This window comes from Aedes albopictus, chromosome 1, assembly GCF_035046485.1.
Source record: "Aedes albopictus strain Foshan chromosome 1, AalbF5, whole genome shotgun sequence".
Lineage (NCBI taxonomy): Eukaryota > Metazoa > Arthropoda > Insecta > Diptera > Culicidae > Aedes > Aedes albopictus.
The window spans coordinates 126602037-126618775 of NC_085136.1; the positions used below are offsets into that span (position 1 = coordinate 126602037).

The 16739-nt window shown below is 43.6% G+C and overlaps 1 protein-coding gene across 1 annotated transcript; it reads left to right on the plus strand.

The window, feature by feature from the left end:
* Positions 1-6125: 6125 nt before the first annotated feature.
* LOC109403151 (uncharacterized) lies at positions 6126-11558 on the plus strand. The gene is made up of 2 exons (XM_062855159.1): positions 6126-10343; positions 10512-11558. The coding sequence occupies exons 1-2, from the start codon at positions 6126-6128 to the stop codon at positions 11556-11558; spliced, it is 5265 nt and encodes a 1754-aa protein (XP_062711143.1).
* The last annotated feature ends 5181 nt before the right edge of the window (positions 11559-16739 follow it).

The following is a 16739-nucleotide window of genomic DNA, read 5'->3' on the forward strand; positions in this document are numbered from 1 at the left end:
GACGGGTCACCAACCTTTATGAGAGGCCGGCAAGAATCAGCAATAGATATCTCCCTAGCCTCCACGTCCATCGTTAGCCGGATCAACTGGACAGCAGAAACGGACCCGATGGGAAGTGACCACGACCCAATCACCATTCTTCTGAACGACACTCCCCCGAACACAACGCGTCGACCTCGATGTGTGTACAAAAAAAGCCGATTGGGATGGTTTTCGGTCATCAATAAACAGCCTCCTCGAGAGCTCTCCTCCCGAATCTATAGTGGAAATTACTGAAGCAATCCATGAAGCTGCTAATGCCAACATTCCAAAGAGCAGTGTAAATCCTGGACACCGCGCCCTCCCTTGGTGGTTCTAAGAAATTAAAAAGACTGTGAAAGCAAGGCGGAAGGCTCTCAGAGCTGCTAAGCGGCTTCCAGAAAACCATCCCCAAAAAGAAGAAGCGCTACAGAAACTCCGTAATGCCAGAAACGTATGTCGACAAATCATCCAAGAGGCGAAAGAGCAATCTTGGGCAAGCTTCCTGGATAGTATTAACGATTCTCAGTCTTCTGCCGAACTCTGGAGTAAGGTGAATGCCATTCAAGGTAGAAAAAAGAAGAATGGTATGGCACTGAAACTAGGAAATCAAACCATCAGAGATCCAGGGCAAATTGCCGACTTACTAGGCGATCACTTCTTCAACCTTTCTTCACTTCAAAAGTACCTGAAACCATTTTTTAAAGCGCCATCCCGACGCAGCGACTGCGATTACTAGTTTCACAGTTGCCCTCGATGCCAACGAAACTTACAATAATCCTTTTTCAACAAAAGAGTTAGACTTCGTGCTCCAAAAATGTAGCGGTGAATCTGCAGGGCCGGACGAAATCAGCTACCAGATGATCAAAAACCTTCCAACACATTGTAAAAACATCCTACTCGAGGGGATCAACAAGGAATGGACATCTAGAACAATGCCAGATAGTTGGCGCCACAGCCTAATCATACCCATCCCAAAGAGTACTGGACCAGCTAGTGACCCACAAAACTATCGACCAATAGCCTTAACAAGCTGTATATCAAAAATAATGGAAAGATTAGTCAATCGAAGGTTGATGGAATTTCTAGTTGAAAATGGAAATCTGGATTATCGGCAGCACGCATTCCGCTCTGGCCTGGGCACAGGAACGTACTTTGCCAGACTCTTGGCCAGACCCTCGACGACGCGATGTCTCGTGGTGAGCACATCGAAGTAGCTTCATTAGACTTGGCTAAAGCCTATAATAGAGCGTGGACTCCCGGCGTACTAGAAAAACTAGCGCGGTGGGGAGTTGCCGGGGATATGCTAGCGTTCATAAAAAAATTTTTGACGAATCGAACCTTCCAGATGATTATAGGAAACCATCGTTCAAAAACCGTTTCAGAAGAGACAGGCGTCACACAGGGATCAGTGATCGTGGTCACTTCATTTCTAGTAGCCATGGATGGAGTATTTAGCGTGCTACCCAAAGGCATTTTCATTTTTGTTTATGCTGACGACATGCTGTTGGTATCCACCGGAAAGTATCCAAAGGTTGTTCTGAAGAAACTTCAAGCTGCAGTAAATGCAGTGGTGAAATGGACCGATATGGCTGGCTTCGACATCTCTCCAGAGAAGTGTGTCAGAATGCACATATGTACCAAAAACATCTCCCACCGCGGCAATCGATCTCCATTAAAGGAAAGCCAATCCCCACCAGACGAACAACGAAAATACTTGGCATCACTTTTGACCGTCATCTATCCTTTCGAGCCCACTTCGACGACATCAAAAAAAGCTGCCGGAATCGAATTAACTTACTGAAAATCCTTTCCAACAAGCGAACGAGGAGCGATAGAAGATCACGATTGAGAGTTGCAGATGCAATTATTTGTAGCCGCCTCCTCTACGGTGTTGAAATTACATGCAGAGCTCACGCCTAAATACATGCATGATGATTGAAAATTGAACTCCCCAAGTTCTCCAAATAAACTTCAGTCATAAACTGTGAAGTTCCGTTCCAATATTTTTCAAAAATTCTTTCACTATGACATTTCTATGGTCCCAAACCCCTGTTCTTTTCTATATTCCATAACACTTACTTTTTTAAATTTTGTCGAGCAGTGTTATTAGTCGAAGGGCTACGCCCACTAGCTTATAAGTGAAGAAGCCAGCCTCAGTGACCCTAGAAGAGTCTGGTACTGAGTGTAGAATTAGAAAACATTAAAATACAAAAAAAAGAGTCTAGTACTTGCCGATAGGAGTGGTTTAGAAGGAGGATCGGCAATCTCAACGGTTTTTGTGGCGGGACAATGCAACGGAACCAGTAGTGCAGGAATGCGTGATGGATGTTGCAACGTTTGGGCCAACATGTTCGCCATGCTCTGCCCAATAAGTAAAATACAGAAATGCCGAACAGTAGAAGTAGATATCCCTTTCGTGACGGAGCTCAAAAAAGTGAAATTTCCATACAAATTGCTCAAATTTGGCTCTCCAGAACTCTCAGACTTTTAAACATATCAACATTTTTTCTTTGGCATTCGCTAGAACTACTCCTTGTCTTTCGATTCCTAGCTTTGTCCACCTAGATAGAACAAAAATAAGAAATTTGCGACAGATTAAACTTTTTCATGTTTTACAAGTTTTGCTCACTTTTTGTTGAACATGTTGTGGTCAATTTCACACACAACATAATCAAAAGTTTATTTGCACACATGCAAGTACAAGTAATGGCTAAATTATCAAAACAGTTTACATCGGGTAAACCAAATACTAAACAGTTGAAAATATTACACAAAACTGTTATTGCTCAACAGCACAATTGTGCTGGTTCGTCACGAAAGGGATATACCCGGATGCGGCCGTGACTATTGTGAAGAACACCCATGTAGATGACTATGCGAACAATTCAGATACGGTGGAGGAAGCAGTGCGCATAGCGCTCGAAATTGGCTTTCAAGCTCCAAACAAGTTCTTCGACGGGTCGGGGAAGAAACAACGTTCACTCTTAAACTTCGTGATGAAGTTGTGCAACTGTTGGCGGAAGAAGTCATTCCGACAAAGCGTCAAGTGCTAAGAGTGGTCATGAGCATCTTCGATCCTCTCAGGGTTGTTGCAGCGTTTGTGGTGCACGGAAAACGTTTGATCCAGGACATTTGAAGATTATCAAGTGGCGGCGTCGAGTCAATGGCCAAAGGTTCGCGGTCAACGAGCTTGAATCCAACAGATCATTAGCCTGGTGATCCAACAGTCGAAGTTTTGAAAAGTTAATAGAAGCAAACATTATTTGGAGAAAAGACTGTTTTGGAAAGCACGGAAAAGTGGAAAGAAGGAGAATCTAAACATCCAGGTAAACTCCGTAACAATAACTCCGAATCTAGCCCATCCGTACAGTGCCTTACCCGCCATTGCGATTCTCCCATTGTCCACACAGGATCTCGTGGTTTTTATTTTAAAACCGAACTCTGCGGTATCTTTTGGAGCCACACCGCAGCGTAGACCCTACTCACCTTTTTGTAGTGCGTCCGCATCAGCTCTGTATCCCGATACGACCTCTAAGCGCGCTTACGAAACCCAGGCTTTCCCGGAACATTGAAGCCTCGAGTCCGTCACGACACTTGAGGGGCGTACGGGACAGGAGGAAGGTCCGTGAGAGGCTGCTGCCAACGAGAAAGAGGAAAGGAGAAGAATTGGCCGCCCCCTGGCTCAGGAAGGAGAAAGAAACTAGCGGACAGGCGAAAGGAGCGGCAGCGAAGGCGTGCAGTGCGTGGCCGAAGAAGTGAAGAAAAGTAGAGCGTATAAGGTAGGACTAGTCCATAAGAAAGTAGGAGGCGTCGTCCAGTGTTGTGGATGAACGCCAGAAAGTTAGGAGGAAGGAAGTTAGAAAGGGGAAAGTCGGACGTCAGGAAGTGGGAATAAAGTGTACCCCAGACCAAGAATAGAGGGAGTTTGCTTTACCGAATCTACAAGTGTTTTCATTTCGCGGAGTGTCGCGGAGTGTCTTGCCGACCCTGAGGCTTAAAGACGGGGGTTTCGTCCTTGCTGGGAGTAACACGGCCATTGCTCAGTTACACCTTTTTGTGGCTTTTGAACACAATTTCGCTGTAGGTACTCACGTTTAAACATCATCTGCTTCTACAAATTTCCTTCCGTGTCCTTCCGAGTTGTAAGGCCCTCCAGGAAGGCAGCCGGAGCATTATAACGAGGATAGCTCGTGGCAGCACGAGGAGCAGCAGATGTGGGCTTGGCCGTGTGCGAGTGATTAATTGCATAATTAATTGACGCGCGGCTCAAATGATCTCTCATTACCGCGCCGCACCGCCGTGCGGTGTTAGGCAAATGTGGATGGCATGTGGCATTCTGTCAAGAGATGTAATTCCTAGTCGACACGCGAGGAAGCAGACGACGGCAGCGGAAAGGGTATTTTTGTTTGCCTAGGAGTGTGTAGGAGGGCTTGGCGAGATTTAGTAAACAAATGATTGATTGATTCATCTTGGTTAATTTATGTTATTGAAAGCATCGAGAGGTTGGTGGGAAAATCACTTGAAACGTGCAAAAGGCGTGACTGCTACTGAATTATGTTTGGGTCTTTAAAGTGCTTCGAAGAACTTCGCTGTGTGCAGTTCAGCTTAAAGTGTTCATTTGGGTTTCACGATACGGCTAATTAATTCTTTATTCGAAGAATATTGAACTAATAAAAGATTATTCACGAGTGGGAATCAAGAGTTTTTTTTCAATTCCCTTACAAAAAAAAACACAACACATGAGTAACATGTTGATTAAAAACACTGTACAAGACGTCCCGAGTGAGTAAACCCTTTCTTAGCGTGCATTGACAATGTAGATAAATTTTCTGTGGTTGAATTAGACGAGTCCCGAGGAATAAAGACAAGTACAAACTAGACAAAGACAAACATAGAGATTTACCATTACTGCAACCTATAAATACTAGGGTAATTAGAGTTTTGAATCCCTCTTGAAATAGTACCACTCGACCCAATAAGTGTTACGCGATCATAGTTTCGATATAATAAAACTAAATTGTTGTACCGAGAATAAACCGGTGTTAAGTGTTCCGATTTGAGTGAAGACACAAATCCCCCTTCAACTATCCGGGAAGCAGTGACCTATCGAAGAATACAGTCCACTTATCATCGTACCGAACATTTTGGTCCTTCGAGCCGGATAGTTGAAGGGCCGCGGTGTGAACCAAAACCAACTGTGATATCGAATCAATTAATCGAATAACGGTGCCATGCGGGAAAGCGAACATCCCGCATCGACTATGCGTGAACACACGAAAGAGAAAAAACGATCGTCGTTCCGAGTGGTGTGAGCCGTGCGAAGTGCGAACAAAGGCATGCCTGCTGCAGCAGCAGAAATTTTCTGGTCGGCCATTGTATTCCGACCCGTCGCGAGTGTAGCACGTGCTAAAACGAGTCGCCGCAGTTTTGAGACTTTGCGCTCTAATTGCTAATTGAAGTCCGGACTAATTACGTACCGCCGTAACGAGTGTGTAAATTTCGCAAGCGCTTCGATTCCTAGCTAGCAGGAATCAAGAATATTTCTTGGCGAATTGTCCCGTGTGCGAACCTTTTTGCGAGAATCGTCGCGAGTGAAACCCAACAAAAGGAGTCAATTGACTCTGAACCCGTCTCGAATTCGACGGATAAACGTGCCGAGTGAAGTGGCCAACGAATTGCCAAAAACAGTGTTCCGAAAGGTGTGGATTTTGTGGGAAACGTCCCGAGTGAAGAAATATTGGAGCAGCCGAGCTGCGCACCCAGAAATTTGTGAACAAGAAGTGAACAGTGAACTAAAAATTGAAAAAGGCGTCTGATTAGACGACCTAAAATTGAAACAAAAAGTGAACTATAAGTGCAAAAAGAAAAAAGTACCGAAAAAGAAGAATAAAAGTGCTAAAGAGTGTCCTGAAGGGCGCCCAACAACGTTCCGGAAAGTGCCTACCGACGCCGACGGCGGCCATTGCCCGCTGCTGAGTGAGCGAAAAAACCAGCACAAATCGTCGAAGCGATTGAGAACAAGAGGTAGGTGACGAGCCATTTTCTTTTTCCCTTGAGCAAGCCCACTTAAAGCATACTAGCGTGACCTTTGCGTGACCTCAAAAATGACCGACAAAAAGATCCAAATTATTTGCCTCTATCGAACCTTCGACGCCATTCGCGATCGTTCGAAAAAACTCTTGTCGTTCGTAGAGAAATTCTCTTCGAAATCGAGTGACCTTGACGAGCTGGAGGAAAAAATGTCTGTGGTTGACGATTTACGTGGCCAGTTTCTTGACACCCGCTCGAAACTGTATGGTTTGGTAAAGGACGAAGACCTCGCTGATATCCAGGAACATGGTGAGGAAATTGAAGACATTCTTGACAAAAGTCGCTACAAAATTCGTCGTCAGTTGAAAATTGCTAAACCGCCAACAAAAGTGGGACCAGATGTCAAGCCAGAATCTGAAAGCAGCTCTTCCAAAAGTAAACTTCCCGATATTCCCCTTCCAAAATTCGACGGCCATTACGAAAATTGGATCTACTTTCGGGATCAATTCAAGTCAATTATTTGCCGTCGGGAGAATTTGGATGATTTCGAGAAGTTACACTACCTTCGAATGTGTCTGTGTGGGGAGGCAAAACATTTGCAATGCAACGAGGAAACCTTTGCTTCTCTTTGGGATGCACTGAACCGTCGCTACGAAAACAAGAGATGGTTGGTCGAGAAACACTTGGGTGATCTTTTCCAAATTCCGCATTTGACCTCCGAAAACGCTGCTGGCCTACGATCGATGCTGGACAGTTTCTTGAAGCACATCCGTGCTTTGAATGCGCTTGGTATTCCGCTGGACAAAATGTCGGAATTGATTTTCGCCCAAATGGTCATGATGCGTTTGCATCCACGAATCCGCCGGGAGTATGAAGCTGAACTGGAGGAGTCGAAGCTGCCGGAATGGAAGGAATTGGTAACTTTCTTGGAGAACCACTGCCGAATGCTGGAGAATTTGGAGTGTCTGAACAAGAGTTGTGCCCCCGCTTCTACAAGTCGCTCTACTAAATCCTTTCCGCCCGCGTCTAATTCTCGTGCTCCATCGTCGAATCGTCCCTTTGCTGCAACTGCTACCCGTGAACGTAGTAAGATTAGCTGCTTCTTGTGCCGACAGAACCACTACATCAATCAGTGCGAAGAATTTCTTAAGTTGAGTCCACCGCAGCGTATCGAAAAGGCGAAGTCTCTCAACCTGTGCTTCAACTGTCTTTCCAACAATCACAGTGCAGCTCAGTGTACCAGAAGTCTGTGTCGCTCGTGTCAGAAGAAGCACCATACCTTGCTGCATTTGGAGTCCAAGCAATCGCTAGCCGTAGTCCCGAGTGAAACCATTCCGCCCGAACAACCCAAAACCCAACGTGAAAGGCCGTCAACTGAACCCTCCGTGTCGAACACCATCGTTTCCCAAGCTTGTCGTGCTTTCCCCATCCGACGTCAGGTTTTGCTCAATACTGCAATCATGTACATCATGTACGTTGAAGATGCCCGCAAGGAGTTCCACAAGGTCCGCGTACTACTGGATTCAGGATCCATGGTCAACTTCATCACCAAAGATTGTATCCAACGGCTCGGTCTTAAGAAAATCAAAGGCAGTGCACAAATCACAGGCGTTTGTGGCAACATGTCGTCCATTCAGTACAAGGTGCGCACTGTAATACGTTCTACTACCTCCAACTACGAGACCGAAATCGAGTGCCTTGTCACGAAGAAGATAACTGCGGACTTGCCAATTGAAGGTTTCGACACTACGTCGCTGATGATTCCCAACAACCTGACTTTGGCGGATCCTTCCTTCAACGTTCCAAACCGAATCGACGTGCTGATCGGTGCTGACGTCTACATGAGCATCCTGGAAAGCAATCGAGTACCCTTGCACAACGGCAGTCCTGTAATGCAAGAAACACTCTTTGGTTGGGTCATAGGGGGAAGAGTGGAAGCTAAAAAACCACTTGTCTCCGCATTTGTCTCCAACGAAAACTTGGACCTTCTGCCGAGGAGTTTCTGGGACACCGAAAGCTGCGGAATCGAGACTGGGTTCACAACCGAAGAGGACCAAGCGGAACAGCACTTTGTCGAAACACATCGTCGTCAGGAGGATGGTCGCTACATGGTTGAGTTGCCATTCAAGAAGGGTTGCCCAGATCTTGGCGATTCGAAACAAATGGCGTTGAAACGACTGCAGGCTTTGGACAGGCGTCTGATGCGAAACTGGAACTTGGCCACGGACTACGCTGACTTCATCAACGAATACATCAGCTTGGGTCATATGGTGGAGTTGGGCCCCCTGGACCAATACGTTGCCGTGCCTGGTCAAGACTACTTCCTTCCACACCACGCTGTAGAGAAGCCGGACAGTAGTACAACCAAGTGCCGCGTAGTTTTTGATGGGTCTGCTGTATCGAGCAACGGAAAGTCATTGAATGAAAACCTACTCGTTGGTCCTGTGATTCAACCTAAACTGAACGAAATAGCCTTGAGGTTCCGTGTTCCGAAGATAGCATTCACAACGGATATCGGTAAAATGTATCGACAAGTCCAAGTTTCTCCGAACCATCAGCAGTTCCAACAAATATTGTGGACCCCCAAGATGACGACCGAACCCATTGTGTATCGACTCACTACGGTGACTTACGGGCTGGCGAGCGCACCTTTCCAAGCTGTTCGAGCAGTGAAGCAACTATGTATCGACGAAGCTGCACGTTTTCCTGAGGCGGCGAGGGTTGTTGTTGAAGACTCGTACATTGATGACATTTTGACCGGTGCAGACACACTAGAGCAAGCGGTTCGACTGAAGGATGAGATCATCGGGCTATTCGACAGCGGCAAATTCGAGCTCCACAAGTGGTGTTCCAACAGCAGCGAGTTCCTTCAAACTCTCCCCCAGGACAAAATCGAGAAGAAGCTAATGGTTGGCGAAAAGCAATCCGTGAAGGCACTTGGAATCGTCTGGAAGCCAGACGAGGATGTTTTCATGCTCAACGTTGACCCAGTAATCCTCGGAAAGGCAGAAACTACCAAGCGAGAAATCCTGTCAAGCATCTCCAGATTTTTCGACCCCATTGGACTGGCCGGACCCATTACCATCGTGGTGAAACTCATCATGCAGAGCCTGTGGAAGAAGGAAAAAGGATGGGACGAAGAAGCAGACCAGGAAGACATCGACAAGTGGGTGGCGTTCAAGTCACAATTAGCAAGTCTCCAACAAATCAAGGTTAGCCGGTGTATTCTGCCATTCTCCTCCGCTACCATCCAAATCCACGGATTTTGTGACGCTTCGAATCTCGCTTACGGAGCATGCGTCTATGTCAGGTCCACAAACGAAAACGGTCAGGTCAATATGTCGCTAGTATGCTCGAGGTCACGCGTAGCCCCAATCAAAAAGGCAAGTAAATCCAAAAGGTCAGAGCCTGATCTGACTATACCCAGGCTTGAATTATGTGGTGCTTTGCTCTTGGCTCAACTTGTCACTGATACCTTAAACGCTTTGAATATCCGTACCGATAAAACTGTTCTCTGGTGCGATTCAACTATCGCTCTTGCTTGGATCGCACGTCGCCCTGAGCAACTCAAGCAATTTGTGGCTAATCGAGTCACGAAGATCCAGGCGCTAACATCTACGATGGAGTGGCGTCACGTAGGCACCAACGACAACCCAGCGGACATCATATCAAGGGGCTTGATGCCGAACGAGCTCCAAAACGCAAAATTGTGGTGGAATGGTCCCGAGTTTCTACAAGCCGAAGAACCAACGTGGCCCACTGGGTACCAAGAACCCGAGGAAGTCCAAGAAACAGTCAGCGTGTGTGCCGAGCAACCAGCCGAAACATTCCCCATTTTTGAGAACATCAGCTCCTACCGCCGAATGGTTCGAGTTATGGTGTGGGTGCAGAGATTCATCAGCATCTTGAAGAAGGAGGTGGACGTCCCGAAAACATCCTTCATGAGCCTCAACGAGAAGACATCAGCCGTTCAACAGTTAGTGAAGCTAGTGCAAGGGGAGGCCTACCCTGACCTAGTTCGCCAGCTGCAGCAAGGGAAGATGATCGACACGAAGCATAAGCTGATCTCCCTCTCACCGTTCATCGACGACCAAGGCGTTCTGCGAGTAGGGGGACGACTACGCAACAAAACTTGCAACTTTGACATGAAGCATCAGTACATCCTGCCTCCGTACCACAAGTTTACGGAAGCGATCATCCGAGAGTATCATCGTGAAAACATGCATTCCGGAAACCAGCTAACACTGTCAATGATCCGGGAGAAATTCTGGATTGAACGCGGCAAATCTGCCGTCAAACGCTTCAGCTGCTTACGATCCTCTCCTCTCCTCTTCTTGGCGTAACGTCCTCACTGGGACAAAGCCTGCTTCTCAGCTTAGTGTTCTATGAGCACTTCCACAGTTATTAACTGAGAGCTTCCTCTGCCAATGACCATTTTGAATGTGTATATCGTGTGGCAGGCACGAAGATACTCTATGCCCTTACGATGCTTCCGTCAAAAACCGAAACCACTGCAGCAGTACATGGGTGAGCTACCAACGGACCGAGTCGAGCTCGTCTATCCATTCTACAACACTGGAGTGGATTTCTGCGGACCGGTGTATTTGAAGCCAGCTATTCGTTCAACGACCCGTGTGAAGTCCTACATTTGTGTGTTTGTGTGCCAAGCAACCAAAGCGATTCATCTGGAGTTAGTTGGATCCCTGACTTCAGTTGCATTCATCGGAGCCCTGCAACGGTTTGTGTCTCGACGAGGAAAATGTGCCAAGCTAATATCCGACAATGCGACAAACTTCGTCGGAGCCAACAACGACCTTAAGGAACTCCACGAACTGTTCAACTCCCAACCGTTCCTCAGGAAGCTCCAGGACTTTACCGAAGAAAAGGCCATCCAGTGGATCTACATTCCACCACGTGCGCCATCATTTGGAGGATTGTGGGAAGCGGGAGTTCGATCGCTCAAGCACCATCTCTGTCGAACTCTTGGTGAAGCGATCCTGACCTTCGAGGAGATGACCACAGTTCTGACGAGAATCGAGGCAACATTGAACTCCAGACCGCTATGTGCTCTATCTGACGATCCTACGGACTACAACGCCCTGACACCTGGCCATTTTTTGATCTTCCGGCCACTGAACGCAGTAGCTGAACCCGACTTGACCAGCGCAAACATGCATTCTTTGTCCCGATGGGATAAAATCAAGCAATACGTTCAACATTTCTGGCGTAGGTGGAACGTCGACTACATCCACCAACTCCAGCAGCGTTCCAAATGGCATACCAAGGTTTCAGTGGAAGTAGGACAACTGGTGATCGTACGTGAAGACAACGTTCCTCCTCAGCAGTGGCTTCTAGGACGAATCGAAGAACTGTTCCCAGGCAAGGATGACATCGTGAGGGTCGTAACAGTACGCACAGCCCGAGGCGTATACAAGCGATCAGTATCACGACTCAGCTTGCTGCCAATCAAGGACAACGATATCGAAGCAAGCAACCATATTGGATGAGGATCCAATGAAAGTGTGAAGTCCCGAGCGACCAATACAACGAAGTACCGAGTATGCAACGTATCGACGTGCCGAGATTCAATGCTACGACGTGCCGATGACGAGAAGATGTTGAAAGCTCCCTTTCAACGGGGGGGAGAATGTACAAGACGTCCCGAGTGAGTAAACCCTTTCTTAGCGTGCATTGACAATGTAGGTAAATTTTCTGTGGTTGAATTAGACGAGTCCCGAGGAATAAAGACAAGTACAAACTAGACAAAGACAAACATAGAGATTTACCATTACTGCAACCTATAAATACTAGGGTAATTAGAGTTTTGAATCCCTCTTGAAATAGTACCACTCGACCCAATAAGTGTTACGCGATCATAGTTTCGATATAATAAAACTAAATTGTTGTACCGAGAATAAACCGGTGTTAAGTGTTCCGATTTGAGTGAAGACACAAATCCCCCTTCAACAATCCGGGAAGCAGTGACCTATCGAAGAATACAGTCCACTTATCATCGTACCGAACAAACACCTCGGACGATATTTCGCAGTACATACTGTGAATGCCCAATTTCAATTTGTAACACCACTTAGCCCAAATATTCGACAGATTGTGGAGGACTTGGACTTCCTTGGAAACACCTGGGAAAATCGTTTTACTATTTTGAACATCTGTATCACAAAACTGTGCATGTTTGCTTTCATATGGAATTTTCATAGCTAAAAACTGATGAAAACGTACTCTTAAAGGCAAGCAACTCATAACAACAAGTAATAAATTTTCAAACTAATCTTCGAACGCACATTAAATGCTTCAGGTCAACATTTTCAAACCCCCATTCCACAAGTTTCTAATTGAAGGATTCATTTTCCGGAAAACTCATCAAACTGCCCAGTAAGTACAATTTTCCAATTCCGTTTCGTCGGTGGCCGTAGCAAAACTTTTCCCAGAAGGGACACCGGGAAATTGCTCTTCCTCCGATACCTACTTGGTCTAGTTTCCGAAATGGCTACTCTCGTTTGGCTCCCGATATAGAAAAAAAGTACCGTGTTGGTGTCGCTTTGGGGTCGCGATCAATCAAACTGACAGCACGAAATTAAATCATTCGTTCGCTTTCGGTCTCGGTTTGTTTCTTCTTTTATTTTTTGCCTCGTGTCAGAGTCAGAAGCTCCGGTGGCTGAACTCTGATCCTGACCGATTTTCGGTTACTGTTTTTTCACTTTGGGTACTTCCCACGTTGGTAAGTATAGTGTTGTGCTGAAATAGGATTTTTTTCTGCTGCCTACTCACTTTCTTCGTCCGTTTTGAATCCTGACAAATCCGGACCCGGGCCGGAAGTCAGATGCTTTCAGTGGTGCTGTCAGCCAGTTGAAATTTAATTGTTTGAAAGTGAATGGTGTTGCGGCATGGAATGCTGGGAAAAATATGTTTGATGCGAGAAATGCTTGTGCGCCGCGTCATTACCATACGATTCACTAGAACCTGTCGTGGGATTTGAAATTTAGTGACAATTATTTATTTTGATTCTTTTTATTGTGACGTAGGGGAGGAAGGGGTAACCCCGTCACCTTAAGCATTGGGATTATTCAAAATTAATGTAAGAGGTAATTTGATATTTTGACTACACAAAATGTTTGATTTATTAGTATTTTATAAGATTTGTGCATTAAAATTTTCAAAATATGTTTGTTCTACCGAATAATGTACATAACACAAACATATTAAATATTGATGTTGTTAATGCAGTGTGGGTAAGACCGTCACCCCTATGGGGTAAGTCCGTCATACCTTTTTTTTTTTCAAGATATTTTTGAAGATTTTAATTTGAAAATGTTTGCAACATATTTTTGTGTTGTGATGTTTTGCCAATTATTCTAATCAGTCGTTCTTTTATTTGATCGTTATTTTAAGGTATATGCGACATGCTGCCATATAAAGAAAAATCTACTTGCCGTTGTTCTCCATGTACATCAGTATAACTGGAAAGAACAGCCAATGATTTAACCTTTCGCACCGTTGTAAAAAGTACATACTACAAAAAAACCTCGCTCGTTCTCTTCTTATTTTTCTTCTTGGCATTACGTTCCAACTGGAAAAAGCCTGTTGTTATGCTTGTTCTATGAGCACATCCACAGTTACTAACTGAGAACTGCCTCTGCCAATGGCCATTTTGATTGTGCATATCGTGTGGAAAGCACGAAGATATTCTCTAGCATATGCCTAAGAAAGTGAAGGAAGTTTCCTTTACGAAAAGATCCTGGACAGACTGGAAATCGAACCCTCACACACACGGTCATACCTCGATATAACGTAACTTTTAGCTTGATATAACAATCAGCTCCGTAAAGCGTTAAACGTAATTGCGCCTCGATTAACTGAACTAGATAAAAATAATAATGATTCTATTTTGCCAGCCCTCAGGTGATTCCTTGAAGAATCACTGGAGGAATATCCGAAGAAATCCCGAAAAGAGTTCATGGAAGAATCCTGGCCGATGAGTGACGGGCTTACCCGAAAAGTCAACTTTTCTTAAACTGCACCGTAATTTCTGAAAAATTGTTGAAACTGACCTTTCGATGAATCTTGGCACTAAAGAATAGAACAGATGAGAACACATGATTGATTAAATTAAATTTCCATACTTGTTTTGTAATCTAGAGGCTAAATTCTACCGGCGAAAAATTACTTCCACCGTTGGTGCAACAACATATGCGTTTGTTTTGTTTATTTTCTTCGCGTTTGACAGGTCAATGTTGGAACCATGTGTCTCAAAAAAGTAAAAATGGTAAAAACAAATAAGATGTGTGGCCAAAAAGCTACTTAATAATTATTTTCTGGTAGAATCATTGGGGTGACGGGCTTACCCACCCTGACGGTGTTACCCGCTTTTCCCCTAAATGGACCGCGTGAATTTGAATATGAGGCTCCCTGCGAAAACTAGAGCTTCCTCAATTTCTCATTTTTTAGGCGTACAAAATTAAATTGCGTATGTATTTTGTTCAACAGATTGAGACCGCTGAAGAAGTCCTTCATCGGCGAATTCTAAGCTCCGTTTTATGAGGTCGGATCTACGAACATGGTAGAACATGGTTTTCAGATAAAACTCATTAGGATGATTCATGAAACTATGAATGGATCCAGGGATTATAGACCCTGGGTCAGAACCCACCCCACAGTGGGATCATTCTAAAAAGAGACGATCGAAACCTATAAGAGCCGTTAGATGACATTTTAGCACATAGGTGTCTTTGGAAGGTATGTTCTGAAAAATCTTCTCTATTTTTATGCATATTCACTGTTTGGTAAAACTGTAGGGTGAACCCGAGCAATAAAATATTTTTTCAAAATATTTTTTTAGAGGGTAGATGTCTTCAGCAAAGTTGTAGAACAAGTAATTTCAAGTAACTTTGCTGAAGACACCGTATAGCTTGGACTTCATTTTTAGGGAGAAAATATGGAAGTTTAAAAAACAACCTTAAAATCAGTTTTTTGAACTTTTCCATGATTATATCGTAAAATTTCAACGTGATATGTTCTACAAGTTTGTTGGTACTACTGGAATACACTATCTTGCTGAAGACACCAACTCTGTAAAATTGAAAATTGCTCCAGTAAACCAATTTTTTTGAAAATTTTTCACTATTTTCACTATTGAATATTTTTTGAATAGGCACTTTTTGGCAGCCGTGCTATCAAAATTTCAATGCTTTATCATGTCCAGAATAGACCAAAAGTGACTTAACTATCGGGTCTGATAAGGCACTTTGATTTCTGATGCTATTTTTTCAAAGAAAATATTCACAAATTTCATACAAATCATTTAATACAAACTAAAAACTTACGAAAACTTTTCGACATTAATATTTGTTAATCCAAATAGTATTTTTGTTGAAATAGTCAACATTTCTAACACTGTGTTTGACTTTACATTGAATACCCGACAAAAAATATCGCTTTTTAAATGTCTAGATGAGTTACAAACTCACTATTGAATATTTTTTGAGTCCAGCCGTGCTGTCAAAATTTCTATGGTTCATTATGTCCAGAATAGACCAAAATTGACTCAACAATCGGGTCTGATAAGGCACTTTGATATCTGAAGCTATTTTAGTAGTAATTATCAAAGAAAACATTCACAAATCTCATACAACCTTTCGATATTATTTTTAGCTCATCCAAGTAGTAATTCTGAATAAAAAAAACAAGTTAAATAAATGTAGACTATTTCAACTGTTAGTGTCATTTATTTTGAACTACAAATTTTGAGGGAAAAGGCTCTTTGAGTGATTTCCTCATCTACGAAATCTTTCTCAAAAAGGTACAAAACGTTTTTATCTTTTCAAAAAATCGTTATAATATAAACTTAAAACTAAAGGCTCCTCCGGAAGAGTATCCATAATCGAGCCGTGATCTTGATGCGGATTTGTCAAGGGATGAACCAAGGTAATATGTCTACGACGAAAGAATTTTGAAAACCATGAACAGGAATCGACCTAACGGACGCATTTCTTGAAAACTGGAAAAAGAAAATTTTAAGAGTATCAAACAGCATAACCAAATACAATAAAAAAATCTATGAAGAATTTTCATCATGACGTAAGATTTACCTAGAATATCTCTAACAGATACTGGCTATTTCAATGTGATGTAACAATGTTTCACTAGTTTTATTTTATGTTTTTATTTTCAACACAAAACTTGTAGAGGCATTCATTATGTTTTCGCCTTTTTAGTTTTTTAACCGAAGTTATAATGTTAACATAGCAAATGAAAGAAAAATGTTATCATTGTTTTAGTTGATTGATTAACACTCCCACTGCCATGCTATAAATCACTTACACCAACTGCCATGCCTCAAAACAGTGGGAACGGTATTTTTCAACTGCTAATATCTCAGACGTTTTTCATCCGATTTGCAATTTTTTTAAAGCTATGGATTTTCCCAGCCTTCTAGATGAATATAAAATTTTCCAACTATGGATTGGACCAAAGTTCTATTTTTGAGTACTCAAAAACTCGGAGCAAGTACCTTAAAAAATGCTGTTTTTCTGGAGCCATTCCGAATGTAAAGTAGTTTCCGCACATATTTTAATGTTGATTTGCCCTTATTAATAAAGCAAAATTAATGCATAGAAATATATGGAGATACTCAATATTTAAGACTATAAAATCTTCACAAAATTACGTAT